This window comes from Neolamprologus multifasciatus, chromosome 16, assembly GCF_963576455.1.
Source record: "Neolamprologus multifasciatus chromosome 16, fNeoMul1.2, whole genome shotgun sequence".
NCBI classification, from domain to species: Eukaryota; Metazoa; Chordata; class Actinopteri; order Cichliformes; family Cichlidae; genus Neolamprologus; species Neolamprologus multifasciatus.
Window position 1 is genome coordinate 6228130 of NC_140454.1, and position 17572 is coordinate 6245701.

At 40.9% G+C, this 17572-nt stretch overlaps 1 protein-coding gene across 2 annotated transcripts in view; it reads left to right on the forward strand.

Moving 5' to 3' along the window:
- Window positions 1–865: 865 nt before the first annotated feature.
- wars2 (tryptophanyl tRNA synthetase 2, mitochondrial) overlaps window positions 866–17572 on the forward strand; it is a 34230-nt gene continuing 17523 nt past the window's right edge. Inside the window, exon 1 of one of the 2 annotated variants that reach the window (XM_085135880.1) lies at window positions 866–992. In XM_085135880.1, coding sequence (XP_084992006.1) covers window positions 927–992 — 66 coding nt within the window. In that variant the 5' untranslated portion in view covers window positions 866–926. Of the gene's footprint in view, window positions 1032–17572 lie in introns of both variants that reach the window. The other variant, XM_085135878.1, reaches the window with a different exon arrangement.

The following is a 17572-nucleotide window of genomic DNA, read 5'->3' on the forward strand; positions in this document are numbered from 1 at the left end:
ATTTATTTAATAGTGAAAATTTTGGATTCTATTAACTTGGCCACTGTTGTGTGGAGGAACCCTCAAGCAGTACTCAGTAATGGAAATATGCACATGCACTTTCCCCACTGGTATCACTGGACAAGAATCTTATTTACCTTAAAATGCCCAATATCACAGGATCAGACTATGGATGCAGTATAACCAGTGACTAAACTCAGTTGGGTACATTTGCTCAAGTAATTGGTAAAGTATCGTTTTAATTTAGTATACTTTATTTGAGCATTTCTATATTATGTTGGTTTCTTCTTCTATGTCCCTATGTATTCTTTTTGTTGTTGCTGTTTTTACTTAATAAGGTATTATAAATATATTTTGATGATAAAACCTCTGCAAGCTTACTGTTACTGAAGTAGTATGATTATGGCTTTTACCACAAATGCTTGCAGGCTGCCCTCTCTGAACCTGGTTCTGTTGGAGGTTGCTTTTTGGTGAAATTACGTTTTTCCTTCCCAGTGTTGATAATTGCTTGCTCACAGGGGGTTGTGGGATTGTTGGGGTTTCTTTCTAATTTTTAGGGTCCTTACCTTATCAATAGAAAGTGTCTTAAGGCAACTGTTGTGATTTGGCAACGTACAAAATTAAAGTAACACATCTTAAAACGTTGCTCGGTGCAAAATGAAGTTTAATTTCTTGCTGGTGCCACTTTTTGTATAATACAGTGAGGGTTGCATATGAACCTTAGGCTGTGGTGAGTGTTTGCCAAACCACTTCTGATCTCTGTTTACTTCTGATTAACTATTAGGCTCTCATATGGGCTCCACCTCCCTCCGTGGGCCGCCCGTCCTGCCACCAAATTTCAAAACTCCTATAAACGCCCTGACTCTGAATTGCCGCTGTCCTTTTTGTCCTTTCACAGCCGCCGTAGTTGGAAGCTATAATCAAAGATGGCGCTCCCCATGCGGAATAACTTGAAACATTTCCCCAGATTCATTCAGAAGTTAAACTCGCCGGTAAGGTTGCTTTGCGCTGGACCTCGTCCGGAAAACAAGGTATGCCTTGCAAGAAAGCTTTTGTAGTTATTCACGAGCTTTGTGGGTAAAAATTTCATACGCAATAAACGCTGTTCTGACAAGAGTTTCGTTGAAAGCGATGCTTTCGGTGTTTATTTCGTGTTGCGAACTCAAAGAAGGTCAGCTAATAAATGAGTAATGCACATTAACAGGTGCATTACGCTTTGAAGCAGTTTAGATGGGCTCTAAGTGTTATGTCTGTTTCTAATAAACTCATGCACACAGTAAACATGCTCTGTGTGCTGCAGCAACACACTTAACGTGTAGTTCTTCTTTACAAGGAAGGTGGAAAAACTCAATAGAGGTGTATTATGGCAGGGGCGAGAATTTGCAGATGAGTCAGCCTCGCATATGTCCTATTTCGATCCAGTCCGTCTCATGCATGTGCACCATGAAGTGCTGTTTTGCAGACTAAAGGATGTATTCACAAATCTAACTGACATAATGCATCGAACAGGCGACACAACCTATGTTGGGTCACATTATCACCATTATTTCCGTCATCACAGATATTTCTGTGACGTTAGTCAGGTGCTTGTTATTTCTTCTTTTATTTCCATTAAAAACACTTTCTCATTAGGTAAACTACCATAAGCTAATTAGAACCTAAACATCACTCTGATTCATTATTTTTATTATTTTTTCCTGTAACCATGTCACTGATTTCTAAAAACTAAAAGAGAAGTATCAAAATCTGGCAATAAAACGCCAGATTCTTTATTGTGTTTACTTTATGATTAGATGTTTGCCTATATTAAGAATTTTCTTTAGACAGGGTTCTTTTCAGGGCTTGGCAAATTTATCTTTCTAAGAGTGGAGTTCTCAGAGACTGCTGATCATCCTGAGCTCATGCCTTTGCTGTTGTTGCACCAAAACTCTGTAATAATCTCATAAGGGACCTGAGATCAGCCTCAACTGTGGCTGTTTTTAAATTTGAAATTAATTTGGGTTATTTCATGTAAACTGTGAGTGAATGTAGTGTCTGATTTTTGTTTATCCTGTTTTATATTAATGTAAAGCTCTTTGGCTTTAAATCTGGTTTAGGAATAAAATTTTCTTACTTATTTAAACAAATGAAAACAATGTGTTCAGCTACTGACAGAAGGTACAAGAACTTACCTGTAGATGAGTTACACCCACCTTTACCTGATGTATTACCGAACAAAAGAAGGTGCTGCAGACTTGTGTAACAAAGCTAATGTCAGTAATTACATCATCTTCTAGGATGTTTAGAACTTCACTAGATGACAGGACATCAACCCATTTGTCTTTTTCACTCATCTCCATAATCTCCCTGTAGCCACTTTGATCTTTTGCTTATACCGAGGCTGCTGGCTTGCGGCTGGCTCTGAGCTCTGGTTAGCTTTAGCCACCTTTCTTTTGTTAGCTTTTTAAAAATATCCACGTTCAGCTGGGTCAGGGTGATTTGAGTATATGGTGAGGTTTGTTGTTAGCAATGTTTTTGTGGTGGATTACTTTGCCAAGCTGTGTGTCTTGACTTACAGCGGAGAGCTTTCACGCTAATGACATACTACTGTGTCACTGTACACAGTATGAAGTATGAAAAGTACTGACACTCCTTTTGGCGCAATGATTAAATTACACTCTTTAGTCACAGCTATTAGATTTCTTCTTGTTCAAAAGAAGAAAAAAACTTGTACTTTTTGTTGCACTCTGGATGAAAATAAAGACAGATGATATTAAATTCAGGTTCCACATCCTGGAAATGAATATTCTCACTGAAACCTCTTGAATACATTTTAAAAAGCTGTTCTTTAAATTGCTGAAATGTAAAGTTTGTAGCAATTTTCCATGGCACTGACCAATTGATTGAAGTTAATAAGTTTAGCATTATTATTATTGTTGTTGTGTTTTGTTTTTTTAAGTTTGATTAATTTAACTAGTTTTAGAATCTCCAAATTCATAATTAGACCCATTCTGGAAAAATTACGAGAATTCTGGAAATCAATCTAAAGTGATTGAAATGATGTGCAGTGTGGCTATAGCTGGCTGGGATGAAGCTAATGTGTATCTGGAAAACTGCTGACAATTTGGGAAAATGTTCTGATCTGTTTTGAACCTGGAACGCTTCATTACACCTTATGTTTATTTTTATTCTGTGCAAGAATTCAATCATCCAATATTCTTCCTTTGGCTGGAGGAATATTGGAGGCTGGTGCTGTAGTTTGGAGCTTGTGGGTGAAGCCAGCTGACATTTGATCCTAGACTTTCTTTTTCTTTGAGTCAGTTTACAGTCAGGCTGTTAATGCATGCAAATGAATATAATTTAAATGATCATGTGACAATTGCTGATGGTTTTTACACTGAATTTTAATATTTTGCTGTCCACATGCCCTGTTTATCTGCAGGGTCTTTACCTTATAATATAAAGCTTCTTGAGGTGACTGCTGTGGTGCTGCTGTGCAGATAATTTGGTGCTATATAAATAGAATAGAAATGAATTGAATTGAATGTAAATATGATTGATTCAGTCCAAGACTTCAGCCATAAATCAGACAAAATATAGATCAAACTAGAACAAAACATAGTTTCACCCAGTCCCTGTTGGAAAGGGATTCTGGGAAATGGAGGAAGTAAACTGTGATTGAATTAAGCAAGCAAACCATGGTTGTCTCAGTTATATAAACTAATGGTGTCACAGTTCTTTTTCTTTTTTTCTTATCAAGAGTCATTTAGTGTGTTTTTGGTTTCTGCATGAGTTTGAAGATTTATTCTGTGATGTAACACGTCGTATTTGTTCACTATTTTAGTAGTTTTCATTTGCTCGTCTGGCTTGAGTTTGTTTTGTGGAGTTTATTTTCCTAGTCTGGCATGTGACATCACATCCTCAGTAGCACTCCTTAAGTGTACCTTTTTGACTTCAATGGATTCGAGAAACACGCCTAATATAAGTCAGCTTAGGGCTTTTTATCATTGTGCAGCTGCCCTTGCGAAGCAAATGATGTGTTAAGGCAAACGATGAGTCCCTTGGCACACGTAAAAACAACCAGTTTGTTTCAGAGTAACAACAATCTTAAATATTGAGTTGTTCTGGCATGACTGTGCACCTCCAAACTTCACCCTTCTACTCAAAACTCCACTGCTGGTTGATGTACGAGCTGTAACACAGAATCTGCGTTCACTGCCATCTCGTCTGTATTTTGTTAAGCCAAAGTCTCCGGAGGGGCCGGAGAAGGTGTGCGACGAGAGGGGAGGAAGGGGTGGAAAGCTGGGGGGGGGGACTCTGAAAGCATCACAGCGGTGCTTCATTACCAGCAATAACATCAGAAATGAAGTGTTGGTTTTCATTTGTTTTAATTTTCTCCAAATGTGGACGGCCGAGTGCAAACACGAGCGTGCTCACAATGCTCCGAGGTGTGATGTGCGTCAAACAAGATGCTCTTTTAGAGGTTTTTCTGCACTGTAAAAAGTCAGCGAGCCTCAACGGACTGACACAAAGATGAAGTGCGACCGTTTGTCAGATGCTTTTGATTTGGAGAGAAATGTTTGTCGGCTGTGGTTTGCTTTTAAATATTGGTCTCCTCGATGCCTGTTTGGGAAAGCAAATATCAGCGAGGAAACATCAACTTGCCAAGGCCTAAAATTAAAATGGGTTTTTGTTTTGCTTTGTCCTGGCTGGATGAATGGGTTAGAAACGCATGTTTTTCCCAGCCTTTTTTGGTGGTGAGAGACATTGCAGCTGAAAGGTATTTTGCAGATGAACTTCTTTTTTGTTTTAAGTCTTAAGATCAAAACTCTAGTTGTTGCCATTGCTTTGGAGGCCTGGAGCCTACACACCAGTCTTCAGAGGGAAGAGGAAACTACACAGCCTGTGTCTGGGACAGCATGGTGATGAATTGGATGCGCAACACAGAGGCTGCGTAAAAAAAGGGGGAGAGCAGGCTGCAGTTTCTAAAGAAGTTGAGATCCTTCAGTATGTGCAACAGCCAGTACTAGGCTGCGGACTGCGGGCAGAGCAGCATTGGAGCTGTGCCATGACTGAACTGAATAAACTCATCGGGAAGACTGGCTCTGTGATTGGCTGCAAATTGGATGCTGGAGCTTATCCCAACTGACATAGGGCGAGAGGCGGGGTACACCTTGGACAGGTTGCCAGTCTGTCGCAGGGCCAACACACAGGGACAGACAACCATTCACTCCCACATTCACACCTATGGGCAATTTGGATTAATCAATTAACCCAGTGGTTCCCAAACTTTTCCCCCTTGTTCACCCCCCCCCCCCCCCACACACACACACACACGCACGAACACATCCTCCAACCACACACACCCATATTTTGCTCCATTGCGGTTTATTTCACACCTCAAACATTTAGTAAACAATTAAGCAAATACAAGTAATCTGCAATAAATTACAGGTAGTAATAAAATAAACTACTAACTCTTTTACGCTACGTCCACACCTACACGGGTATTTTTGAAAACGCAGCTGTTTCGTCCACGGAAACAGCGTTTCGAATCACCGAAACTGAGATTTTTTTAAAACTCCTTTTTTGCGTTTACGTGTGGATGAGGAATACAGAGTTCGTCACGCAACGTCAAAGGGATGTGCCTTTTTTCACGTCACGCTGTGCGCTACATTATTGTTTACATGAGATTAATTGCAGAATGGCAGATAGAGACAAAATACTGTTAATCTGACTATCTGCAGGTTTTACACACAGTTACTGTCCCTCCATTTAGAAAGGCAGAAGCATCACGATGTGATTATTTTACATGTAGTTGTTTTTTTCCTGTGTAATAATATTCAACATTGCTGTCAATACATTTTTCAAAAAATGCCTCTCTGTGCAAAATGGGTTCAGAAAACATAAACAGCTGTGGGATCCTGTTTGTCCGTGATTTAAACAGCCCAGCGCTGCTCCCGACACAGGGAAAAACCAATTCTGCAGGGAAGACATGCTTCACCATATTTTCTAGTCTTTGGCTTAGAATGAAGTTGGTTTGGAAACATATTCAGCGATGCTTCATCTCCTGCTTTGCGTTTCTGTGGGCGCCCCGTGCTAGCAGTGTCCAAGCGTTGTTGGTTTTTTTTCCCCTTTTCATACCGCGCCCCCCCTGCAATGGCTCTTTTAGAGGTACTGTGATAGCTTTTTTTTGTCCTCAAGAAAAAAAACAAAAAAAAAGAACAGTTCTCAGTTAAAAATAAGCAAATCTTTGTATATAAATCTTTGTATCTTTGCACTTGAGAAACTGCTGATTTGTTTGGATAGCACTGAAATATTTCTACTGTAACTCTACAGCAGGGGTCCCCAATCCCAGTCCCCGAGGGCCGGTGTCCCTGCAGATTTTAGCTCTCACCCTGGGTCAATACACTGGAATCACATGATTAGTTCATTACCAGGCCTCTGAAGAACTTCAAGACATGTTGAGAAGGTAATTTATACATTTAAATCAGCTGTGATGGATCAAGGACACATCTAAAACCTGCAGAGACACTGGCCCTCGTGGACTGGGACTGGGGACCCCTGCTCTACAGCAGAGTTACCTCCAGCCTCACATCACTTGTAAATATGTTCCTCCCCTGTCCAGGCATCCCCGGCCTGTGCTCCTGTTATTGGTTGATATCAGTCATGTCAGCCCCCAGCTCCAGGAAAGAGGAAGTGACTTCTAATTTTTCTCTCCGTTCTCCTTGACTCCACGTTCACTTACTCGAGTGTCAGTTAAAACCATTAGAGCTGTTCCCACACCACACGGGAGGGGCCAGCGAGAGCGCGGAAACACAGTCTCTCCTTTGAGGATGTTCATTAACTGCCCTATTTATTTTCAACTGTCAGAAAAGCCCGCTAATTCTCAGCAGTCCCTCCTGTGTAATTAGGTCTGTCGTAATCATTCTGCAGCCGGGGCCCTCACTCAGATGCCGCGCACATTACCCGTCTCTTAAAGCAATCCCATATGTCAGCGTATTCGTTTGGATAATTTCATATAGCTAAGTCGAATTACAGAGTCGCTCCACAGACGTGCCCACAGTGGTACCTGACAAATCTTACTAGTTCCTCCATGCTTCAGCTTGTGCTGTCTGCAGCACTTTTTCCCAAGCTTCTGACATTTTTAATTAAAACCAAACGAGTATCTGATATTGTGTCTTTTGAGTCGCACTCAAATCGAGAGACACTTCCTTTGGAGACGGAAATGACTGCACTCTTCAGAGGTGGAGGTTCACCCTGAGTGTTACTTTAATTACATATTGTCAAATTTATGACGTGTGCGCTGGCTAGGTTTTTGCTGTCTCGTGACGCTTACTTGTTTTTCTTTTTGAGTTCCTGTCAGTCATTTGTTTCCAGCAAGTGAAATGAAATTAAACATATCCATTGTCAACATTGAAAGGGAAGGAAATGGTTTAATGAAGCTATTTCAAATGGCTTGAGCAGAGCCAAAGCATGGAAGTAAGTAGCTCTGGTATAAATGTGTTTATCTAAGAGTGAAAAAATTGCAATATAAACGAAGTTTCCCAGCTGTGCACAGCTGCTGCTCATGGGATCGTTTTTGTAGGCAAACTGGGTTGAGCTCGAGCTGGGTTGTAGTCAGTGATCCTGCTTTTGGATTGATTCATCTTTTGTGAGAATGATAACCTTTATTATATTAAAATTAGGATGCTAAATAGTTTGCTGTGAATGGTTAGCGATCTTATTTTGTCTAGAAGCATTTAAAGTGAAAGGTGAGCTGAACTTCCCCCTCCAAAAAGCTGCATTGGTGTGTTTGTCTGATGCTGCCATGCTACCTAATTATTTGATAAATACAAATACAAAGCTGCTTTGCATTTTTAGTATTTGATTGGTCCATGAAGTTCATGCGCCCACTAGGGCTGCTCAATTAATCGAATTTTAATCTCGATTACGATCTGGGCTTTCAACGATCATTAGAAATGACTGAGCCGATTATTAGCCCCTCCCTCGTGCTTTACTCTCGCGCTGCTCCGTGTGGCAAATCGAGCGCACCTCTCTGCATTTCGAACACGTGTCACAACAATTAAGAGCAGCGGTCTCCAACCTTTTTTGCGCCACGGACCGGTTTATGCCCGACAATATTTTCATGGACCGGCCTTTAATGTGTCGCGGATAAATACAACAAAATAAAACTAGTACCGGTACCGAAAAAAAGAAAATTTATTCATAACACACATGAAAAGACCAAGGAAAACCGAGTAAAGGATAAAAACGATAACAAAATAACGCTGAAAACCGATAAAAACCCTGAAAACTATACATTTCACACCTGAGCCTCAACTCTCGCGGCCCGGTAAACGACTCACGGACCGGTACCGGTCTGAGGCCCGGGGGTTGGGGACCGCTGATTAAGAGGACCCGAAGGAAGCTCAGAAAGCTAAGCAGAAGTTATTTGGAGAGGAGAGTGACTGCTGTTGGTTGAAAAGAGGTAAAAAAAACTTCAGTGGTGTGGAAACATTTTGGGTTCGCGGAGTCAGACGTGGATCAAGTAGACATAGTGTGTAAACTTTGCTACAGTGTCGTAGCTGCACCACAGAGCAACACTGCAAAGTTCACTAAACATAGATGTTTACATTTTTCATTTATTTTTTATGTTGCAAACATTTGCACTGTTATCAGTATTTTATATTATTTTTTGACAATCTTTAAAGTCATTATTCAACACATTGTTATTGTTAAATAAATATCGTCAAATAATCGAGATCTCAATTTCAGTGAAAATAATCGTGATGATCATTTTTGCCATAATCGAGCAGCCCTAGCGCCCACTGTTTAGTCTGAAAGATTTGTGAACACTGTTGCATGAAAAACGGGGCTTTATGATGTCTTTACAACAGGTTCAATTTCATCTTACTCTGATCATAGTTTATTTAGTATATATGTGTGTATGTGTGCTTTCTCTTTAATTATGGGGTGAAGAGTCTGAATGAAACTTTTTTCCAACATCATCACACGGAAAATGATTATTAACATCTATATATATATATATATATATATATATATATATATATATATATATATATTTAGAAAAGATGTATTATAAATGATACATTTTTGATTTTTGTATATATTATACTCATTTCCTCATCCACAGGCTTGGCTAGTTGAAATTACTATCTGCAGTGGAGATTTGGTTTCTAACCCAAATTAGCCCTTGGTCATATAGCTGTAGATGTTACGTACATCCAAAAGATGGGAAGGTTGGCAATGCAGTGGTTAGCACCATCATGTCAGAGAAAGAAGTTCTTGGGTTCAAATTTACTGGCTAGCCAGTAAATTTTGAGTTTGTGTATTCTCCCAGCTTCTTCCCACGGTCCAAAGACATACCCTTAATGTTAATTGGTGTTACTAAATTGCGCCCCCTCCACGATCCTGAATTGTATAAACAGAAGGAACAGTTGCCCAATGACTAGTTTTCATCACAAATTATCATCCCTTCAATCTTAATTTCAATTACTGCTAATCAGCTATCCCCAACGCTTCCCATTTTTTTGAGTTTCAGTGAAGTAGACGTTGTTCTGCTCTGCAGATGTGCTGTGAACTGGAGGGGAATCTAAACAGGACCTGCAGCAGCTGCAGAACTGGTTTATGTGCCATTGGTTCAAGTTCAATGAGGCAACGAGAGCTATTCACACATCCTAGCTAATTTCTAACCAAAACTGTGGGTTGGGCATCTCATGAAAGAGGCAGCTGATCATTTCTGTGTTGTTTATTTGTCACAAAATATCTATACTTACATTTGCGAAAGAAAACTGTTTAATTCTTTATTAATTGTTTGAAGGAAGTGTGATGGTGCGCAAAAGATGCATCCACCTGTGCATGTATCCTTCCCTGCCCTGCTGCCAACAAATCAAATGGAGGTTTGTGGGAAACACTGAGATGTGGAATGTTGTTAAAAAATTTTAAAGTATTCAAAAGCAGTCTTTTAAATCTGTGTTAGGAAGATGTTTTATTATGGGCCTTAATGTTAAATGGTGTGAAGTTTCTGCTTCTTTGGATTAACCATCTTTCACACGTGTTATGTATAATAACATCAGCACCTAATAGGACGCTGTCATTGATACACTATCGGTTGTCAGTGTTTGTCACTTCCCATAAACTAGAAAAGTCATTAAATGTTTAGTTTCTAATGAGCCAGATCCAAGTTTCCTGTCTTAAGTAGGCAGCGCTCCTCTTGATGATCTCCCCCCAGGCTATACTGAAGTCTGGTTTCTTCAGAAGCTGCAGACATTTAGGACTGGAGGCCGGAGCTGCCTCTGCTGCCTGGTTATTTTTGGAGCACTGTTGAGCCCTGTCTGCGGGGAGTGCTGTTTTTGAAGGGCCTCCAGTCCCATTAATCAGCCAAGGGACCCCACGGCGCGAGCGGGCCCTGAGCCCTGGCCTGCCACACTGCAGTGTTCTGTTCCTGTAGCCCCGCTCTCTGCACAGTGTGAAGCTCAGAGGAACCTCATCAATCTCACCTGTCCCACACGTCAACCACAGATTTAATCAATTGCTCCTTTTGGGCCTTCTCTTCTGCTGCCCCTGCAACCCACTCTATGGGGGGAAAAAAGGGGAAAAAATGCCTTTGACAGTCTGATTTTTAAAAAAAATCATATTGCTTCCTCCTTTAATATTTTTTCCTGTTCTTCTGTCCCCTGCTTTATCCAGCGCTCCATTTACTTTTCTTCAGCTAATTTCATTAATACGCCTTTCATGGTGTTTGCACATTTTCTCTGTGGTCATATGGACTTTGTTTCAAATTTGAGTGTTTGAGTGTATCCTCACATTGGCTAAACACACACATGCTTTCAAGAAAAAAGCGGTGAGGATGGTGGGGAGTACAGTAAGCCCTATTTCCTGTTTGATACCTGACTGAAGTGCAGCTCTGTCGGTCGCCTGCTTTAACAGGTCCCTAAGTGAGCGAAAGACAGAGATGAAGAAAGATATGTGGGTAAGGAGGGGAGGGGCTCTGTGTCAAAGTGTATTTCAGCATGTTGGCGTTAATGGGGTGCCTGCAGTGCCCGGGACAGAATAAGAACACTGGATCCAATGTGCAAGACACTCAGCGGGAGCGCAGCGAAAATCCTCCATCCGTGGCCCCATCTCTGTGCTCCACAGACATGGTTAGATCTGGGGCGCTTTGCTTGCCCACAAAGAGCTGATGGTAATTCACAGCAGGGAAAGCAGCGATGCTCCCAGAGGTGTTTTTTCTTTTTTCTCTCCTTCAGACGTGCTGAAATTGGCGTAGTAAAAAGGCGGTGACTGTCGTACCTCCTCCTCAGCTCCACGGTGAGAGAGATATCAGTGGACCACTCCAGGACACTGAGGCTCTGATATGATGTATGAGCTCTGAAAAGCAGTCTGGAGGAGATCTGAGAAGAGAAATGAGGTGTTATGCAAGTTTTAGCTCAACCAAAACCATGGCTATGATTAATAACATAGCTAGGGCGAGACTGTCGGGTCACACTAGCTGGAAGCTACAAATGCTTGATAGAAGCAGTTGTAGTGATAATAATAATAATAATAATAATGATGATGATGATGAACCTGTGGTCTGTTTTGGCTTGCTTTTTTTTCAGATTACGTAGCAGCTTTAGTGAACAAACGTAACAAAAGCATAAATTCTGCACAGTTTCTCACATGTAGCACAAAAGGAAATGGTCTGCGTGAATTTCTCGCTACTGGAAATTGGTTTCGAAATTGAAGTTTGCACTCTTATGTGCGTCTGCAATGATTAATGTCTAGATTAAATAAAGGAGTGCCGGGGATGTGTAAAAAGGAGAATTAGAAAAACCCTGCGTGGAATGGGTGCTTTTCTCCGAGACTTCAGATGAGGCAAACAAAGTGTGATAGTATCAGCTGGAAATGTAAAAAACGAAACAAAAAACAACGTTGCAGTGCTCTCTAAGTGGGCAACCATGAAGGAGAGACATGGGTACGGTTTTCCATAGTGAAAACTTTTCGATCACGCTTTGTCCAATTCAGCCTACGTGTGAGTTGGAAGCATCCAAACGTATGACCTTTAATCTAGCAGAGGGAAATCATAAATGATTGTAGATTCAAGCCCAGAGTCTGTGTATCCACTTTTATGCATCTGCTATCTGTCATTTTACACATTCCTCGTTAAGGGCGTAATTTCATTGTAGCTCGCACTCAGTCAAATGATGAATCCAATATTTGTCATTTCCCAATATGCAGTTGTTCCAGTGCTGCGGGATACTTTGGAGAGAAGACGGAAATTTTCCTGGAATGAGACTTTCTATTAAACTGTGGGAAAGCAATCACTGATTTCTCCTCGTCTTCAAATGATTGGAATGAAGTGGCGCCTGTGACAGTTGTTTTCCATTTAATAAGGCAGCTTGTGGATGGGATCGAAGTTGTGTTACTGTTTTGGGTAGACTGGCTGATAGTGTTCTTTCCACTTGATGTGAGCTGTCAAATTCACACGGACAGACACCTTCACAGCTTCACTGATGTTGATGTAGGCATAGACTACACGTGTGGACATATGTCTGTTTGCACATGATCGCTATCCCTACGGATAATACCACACACGCGGACGAATGAACACATATTCCCGGAAAGGTAGTGCAAGTGTGAAAGCACGGCCTTTTTAGTGTATGTAACCTTCTAGCTGTTGGCGTTAATGTCACACACACATGGTGCGTAATGTATTTAGCATATGGCAGACGTGGATGAAGAAAGCTTTCATCGCCTTTGCGACGGTGCGGTCTGAAAGCACCACGCTCCTGTCGGTGTAAAAATATGAGACGAGAATGGCCAGCCTTTTCCGTGTCTGCTCCGTGTCATCAGCAGCAACTATGAGAATGAGGCAGAAAGACAACAGAAGAAGACAGATAACACTGCTCAACAGGGGTTTGCTTGTATAAAACAGCAACTGGACAAGAAGGAAGTGTTTCATTTGTTAACTAAGAATTAACGTCTGCTGTTATTCAGGCTTTTCTCTCAATTATTTTTCTTTTTGATTTTTGTTTTTTCTTGAATTGACAATATGTGAGCCAGACACCATCTGTCATACTCCAGGTACGGCAGTGTTGTAAGGCCAGCTGGCCAGAGCTCCTTCACTTTGGTGGCTGAAAGTGTTTTTTTTTTAAGTTTAGTTTAGTTTTTGGAATATTTCAACCCAGAGAGAGCGTGTCTGTTCTGTTTTCAAATAAAGGAATAAAAACAACATTTGGTCCAAAATATTATTTCCCTCAGAAAGAAATGATCAAAGAACACAACAAGAAGCGCCTCAAGAGTGCAAAACCTCTGCCAAGGCAGCTCACTCTCTGGTCTTTTAAATGCACTTTGAAAAGTTTGTAGTGTAGTAAAAACAATTGCAAATTGCAGCTTTTATTATTTTCCCTGTTGAAATATATTTTAACATGCACAATTTTGAATATAATTTTTTTAATATAATTTTTATCTTTGTAGATATAGTACATGTATCTATTTTCAGTGTTTAGTGCAGTTCCTTGAATTATTTAATAATAAATATGTGAATAAGTAAAAAAAAAAAAAAGTTTTGATCACAAGTTTCCTTTAATTAAAAAGTTATTCAGGGAAGGCACATTGCACATGTATTCAAATTGTTGTGTATTTAAATGATTAAGACCTGTTACTGTAATGTACATAACAAAATGTATATTATTATTACAATCATAAGAATCATATTCTTATGAGATGGGTATGTATCATTGTAGGGTCTACCTTACACTATAAAGCGCCTTGAGGTGACTGTTGTTGTGATTTGGTGCTGTATAAATAGAACAGAACTGAATGAGCTTCAGATCAATCTATTGACTTTGTTGGAGGCGTAAAATGTGACGTCATATTGTAAGAATCATAGTTTCTGAGTTTTAAGGCTTTTTCCAGTTTAGACCAATAAAATATTAAACTGACCTTGAAGGCCATTGGTGGATGTAAGATTGTAAACACGATCCCGCTCTACACCCCTACAAAGTTTTATCATAATTCATTCAAAACTTTTCGAGCCACTGTGATTACAGACAAATATATGCTGGTAAACGCTATGAAACACATAAGCTCTGTGGCAGATGTGATATTGTAAAATAGAATAACTTGTGATTTCTAGCATTTTGTAAATGGCCAAACTTTAGCACTATTTTATGATGGTTTCAGGTCTTTATTAACATGTTTAAATCTGGTTTAGAGTAAGAAATATATGATTTATCTTACTGGAAATTGTCTAACATACCACTGGGAGCCATTTAAAGATGTAAGGTCAAGCACTATACAAGTATTTCACAAGTTATTGAATTTAATATCGTGCGTGGCAAAAGTGTGCTTGTTGATAATATTTTATTACTGTTGGCTTTGCAGTGCAGTATGCATTACAAACATTAATTGCTTTACAGCGTTTGCTGTCGCCTCTGTCATCGTGCTCTAGTTGATTTACTTACTTGCGTAGGTTACTTTCTCCTCCAAGAGCTGTAGTGGCATGTGTTTAAAGACACTTCTCTCAGACCAAAAGTAACACAGAGGTGTCTGGCGAAGTGGCTTAAAGCGTGATAGCCCACGATTGCCCAGTGGCTAGTTAGCTGTGGCGTTGACTCTCATTTGACACTCGATTGGCTCAAATGACACCATTACCATGTCTGCATGGCTAATGGCCTCCCCTGGGGGCCGGAGCAGAAGGGGGGGGAACATGCGTTTGGCATGTCAGCTCGAGGTGAGAACACACATGAGCCAGACTCTGGGTCCCGTCCGCACCCAAATCAATCCTGACACCTCTTAAGAGGCTCTCAGCATCAATGGCACTCCAGCGCAATTACCCTGTCGGTAATGACATAAGCACCCAGTTCCTTCCTGCCTCTCTCTCGCTGGGTGGAAAGCTGCTCCCTCAGGCCAGTAGATGGAGACTTTGTGGACCAACGCTGGCCTCCCAGCAGTTGTTATTCGATCCCTCAGGGTTTAAAGATGTAGAACCTCTGGGCTACGCCGGTGAGAGAGCAACTGTTATCTGATCTCAGATGCTGTGGCGAGCCTGTCCCTCAGTCAGATTGAATGTGATTTAGTTCAGCAAGCTGTCAAGATAACTGATTTCTGAGCGGTGACTGAAGAGGATATCCTCTGAAAACTTCAGGTTTTAATGATTAGTTATAATAACCTTGAAAAGTGCAGCTGGGGAACATATGATCGCCAGTCAGATTTTGAGGCGATAACGCGGAGATCCTGTGGGCTTTGTGGGGTTGGGGGGAGTTTTAAAACGGGCTCTTCAGTCAAACGTCCAGGTGTTGCTGTTTACAACCCGTCAGTGCTATCTCATATAAAGCTTAACATATCTTCTTTGAAAACGACTGCGAAGTTATTACATAAAATCTGACAGTTTAGCACAAGTTTCATTTTCAGAGGTTTTGGATAGACATAACTTGGAGCATACGGAGGTAGTAATAAGTGGGGAAAATCCAATCTGCGGTCCAGTACTGAAAACTATTGAGCACCTTCTAAATGGATCTTGTGGTAAGATTGATTTGTCTGCTGCTCAATCTCTTCCTTTGCTTCTTGCCAGCATATTCAGAGCATATTTGTAGGACAATTTTTATCCTGAACACTGCATTAGAAGTACAGCCTCCACTTTCCACCCAATAAGACCCCCATGTGTTGGTATAGTGGGGGGATCCTACAACAAAAACAATGCAGGTTCTTCAGGCATTAACAGTTAAACAATTAGAGATCATCTAGCAACTTTAATGCACAGACTGTTCATTAAACACACATTCCTAATATATTGCAGTGGTACTGTTACTAGCTTACAGTTACCTACTATTGGTGGATTGAGGTGCTTGAGCCATACACATCACCTTGTGCAAAGTCCTGTAGATTAAATTCATGGATCCATGTAGTTATTTAAAACTAGACTTCCAGATTTGTATTCCATTGTATTTTGGTACACAGGTAATAACACACATGTAACAATGCAGCCCATGAACCTTCCTTTTTTTTCTAAAGCAGGCAATTGGCAGGTATTTCTGGCCACGCAGTCATCCTGCAGACCTCAAAGGTCTAGTCCTCAGGCATGCGGTGGTTCTTTTTATCTACCTTGAGCATTCATCCAAGCCACTTCTGCCGGGAACTGAATCCTTGTCTCCACTGTGGGCTGTTATGTGTATTACCAAAGCGCCAAAGATTTTGTCTTTCAGCCAGACCAACAAAAGCAGTTCCAGTCTGTGTTCATGTGTCTTTCTGCTCTGTTGAAGCCCTAATCTACTGTGTAACGGCTTTGGTCGAAAAGCCCTAGTTTTGGATGCCAGTGTGGTTTCATGTGTCATAACAGGTGCCGCTCTGCTTGCCCTCTAATTGTATCGTGTGGTGGCACAAGCAGAGGTTAGGACTCTTGCCTAGCAAGGCTAATTGAAAGCCAAGGTTCAGTGAAGCCGACTGATGCCAGGAGAAATGGGGTGTTTGGCCCCAGTCAGACTCTGCAGGAAGAGAAATATACTTTTAGTCCAGTGGTGCAACCACAAATACTGATCTCCCTTTTTCAGTTGGTGAGTGTTGAGACCCTGCTGCTGTCTCTAAAATAAGGTCCTTGTTTTAATTATAGAAAAAACCCTAACTCTATCATGGGCTGCTGTTGTTAAATGTGATGTATTTATGCTGTTTTTTATCCCCTTTTTTTGTGCCGCTTTCTGTTGTGGTAATGAAAGGCTTTGAAGCTGGTTGGATGGTTGTAAGTGATATTGTTGGCCAATGAGGTGATGCATTCTTTGTGCTGGATGTGTTTGGGAGAGAACAGAGGTGCTAGCCATGGAGTTAGCATCTTAGTAATACAAGCATGACTGCTAATGGCCCCCAACCTGCCAATAGTTTAACACTGACACTTCGGTCTCTACAGGCTTCTTTCTAGTTGTAACTTTTTCCCTTTTCAAGGATCTTTTGTCTTGGCCTTAGCTTTGACCTTTAAAGTCAACCAACCATAGTTGCGCTAATCTGGAGACATTGGTGTTATCCGATCGTTCAGTCTGACGTCACTAGCCGTGTCTGGGCCTAAAATCTGCTGCAGGTCCATATATCAAATGATCACTGTGGCATTACTGAGAGTTAATACACTGTCTAAAGTCTTTCATCTTTCATAAAATGATCAGCGCTCTGCTCTACCAGGTGTAACAACTGAGTTTAACATCCAGGCATCCATGAAAACGGAATTTATGACATTTAACGGTGTTAGAAGTTAGCAGGAAGTTAGCTCGCTAGCTTCTATCTAAATACAATATAGCATGTCCTGACTGCGGCGGTTTGGAAACAAATTAAAACGTACAGCTCTGTTATCACTTCCAACATAAACGAAGACAGAAAACTAAACAGCAGTGACGTTTGTAGGGTTACTGAAGTTTGGCTAGCTGGTATATAATGATGTGCTACGTGACCGCTAGCAACACAGCTATGTTAGCATAATATAAACAAGCTAACTTTTTTCCACTCGATAAAAGTTAACGTGAGTGTTCTCGGTGGTCAGGAACAAATGTAATCGCATGGCAGGATGCTGTAAAAGGACCAAACTTCAGCCAGGAGAACAACTGAGATAATCCATCCACAATACGAG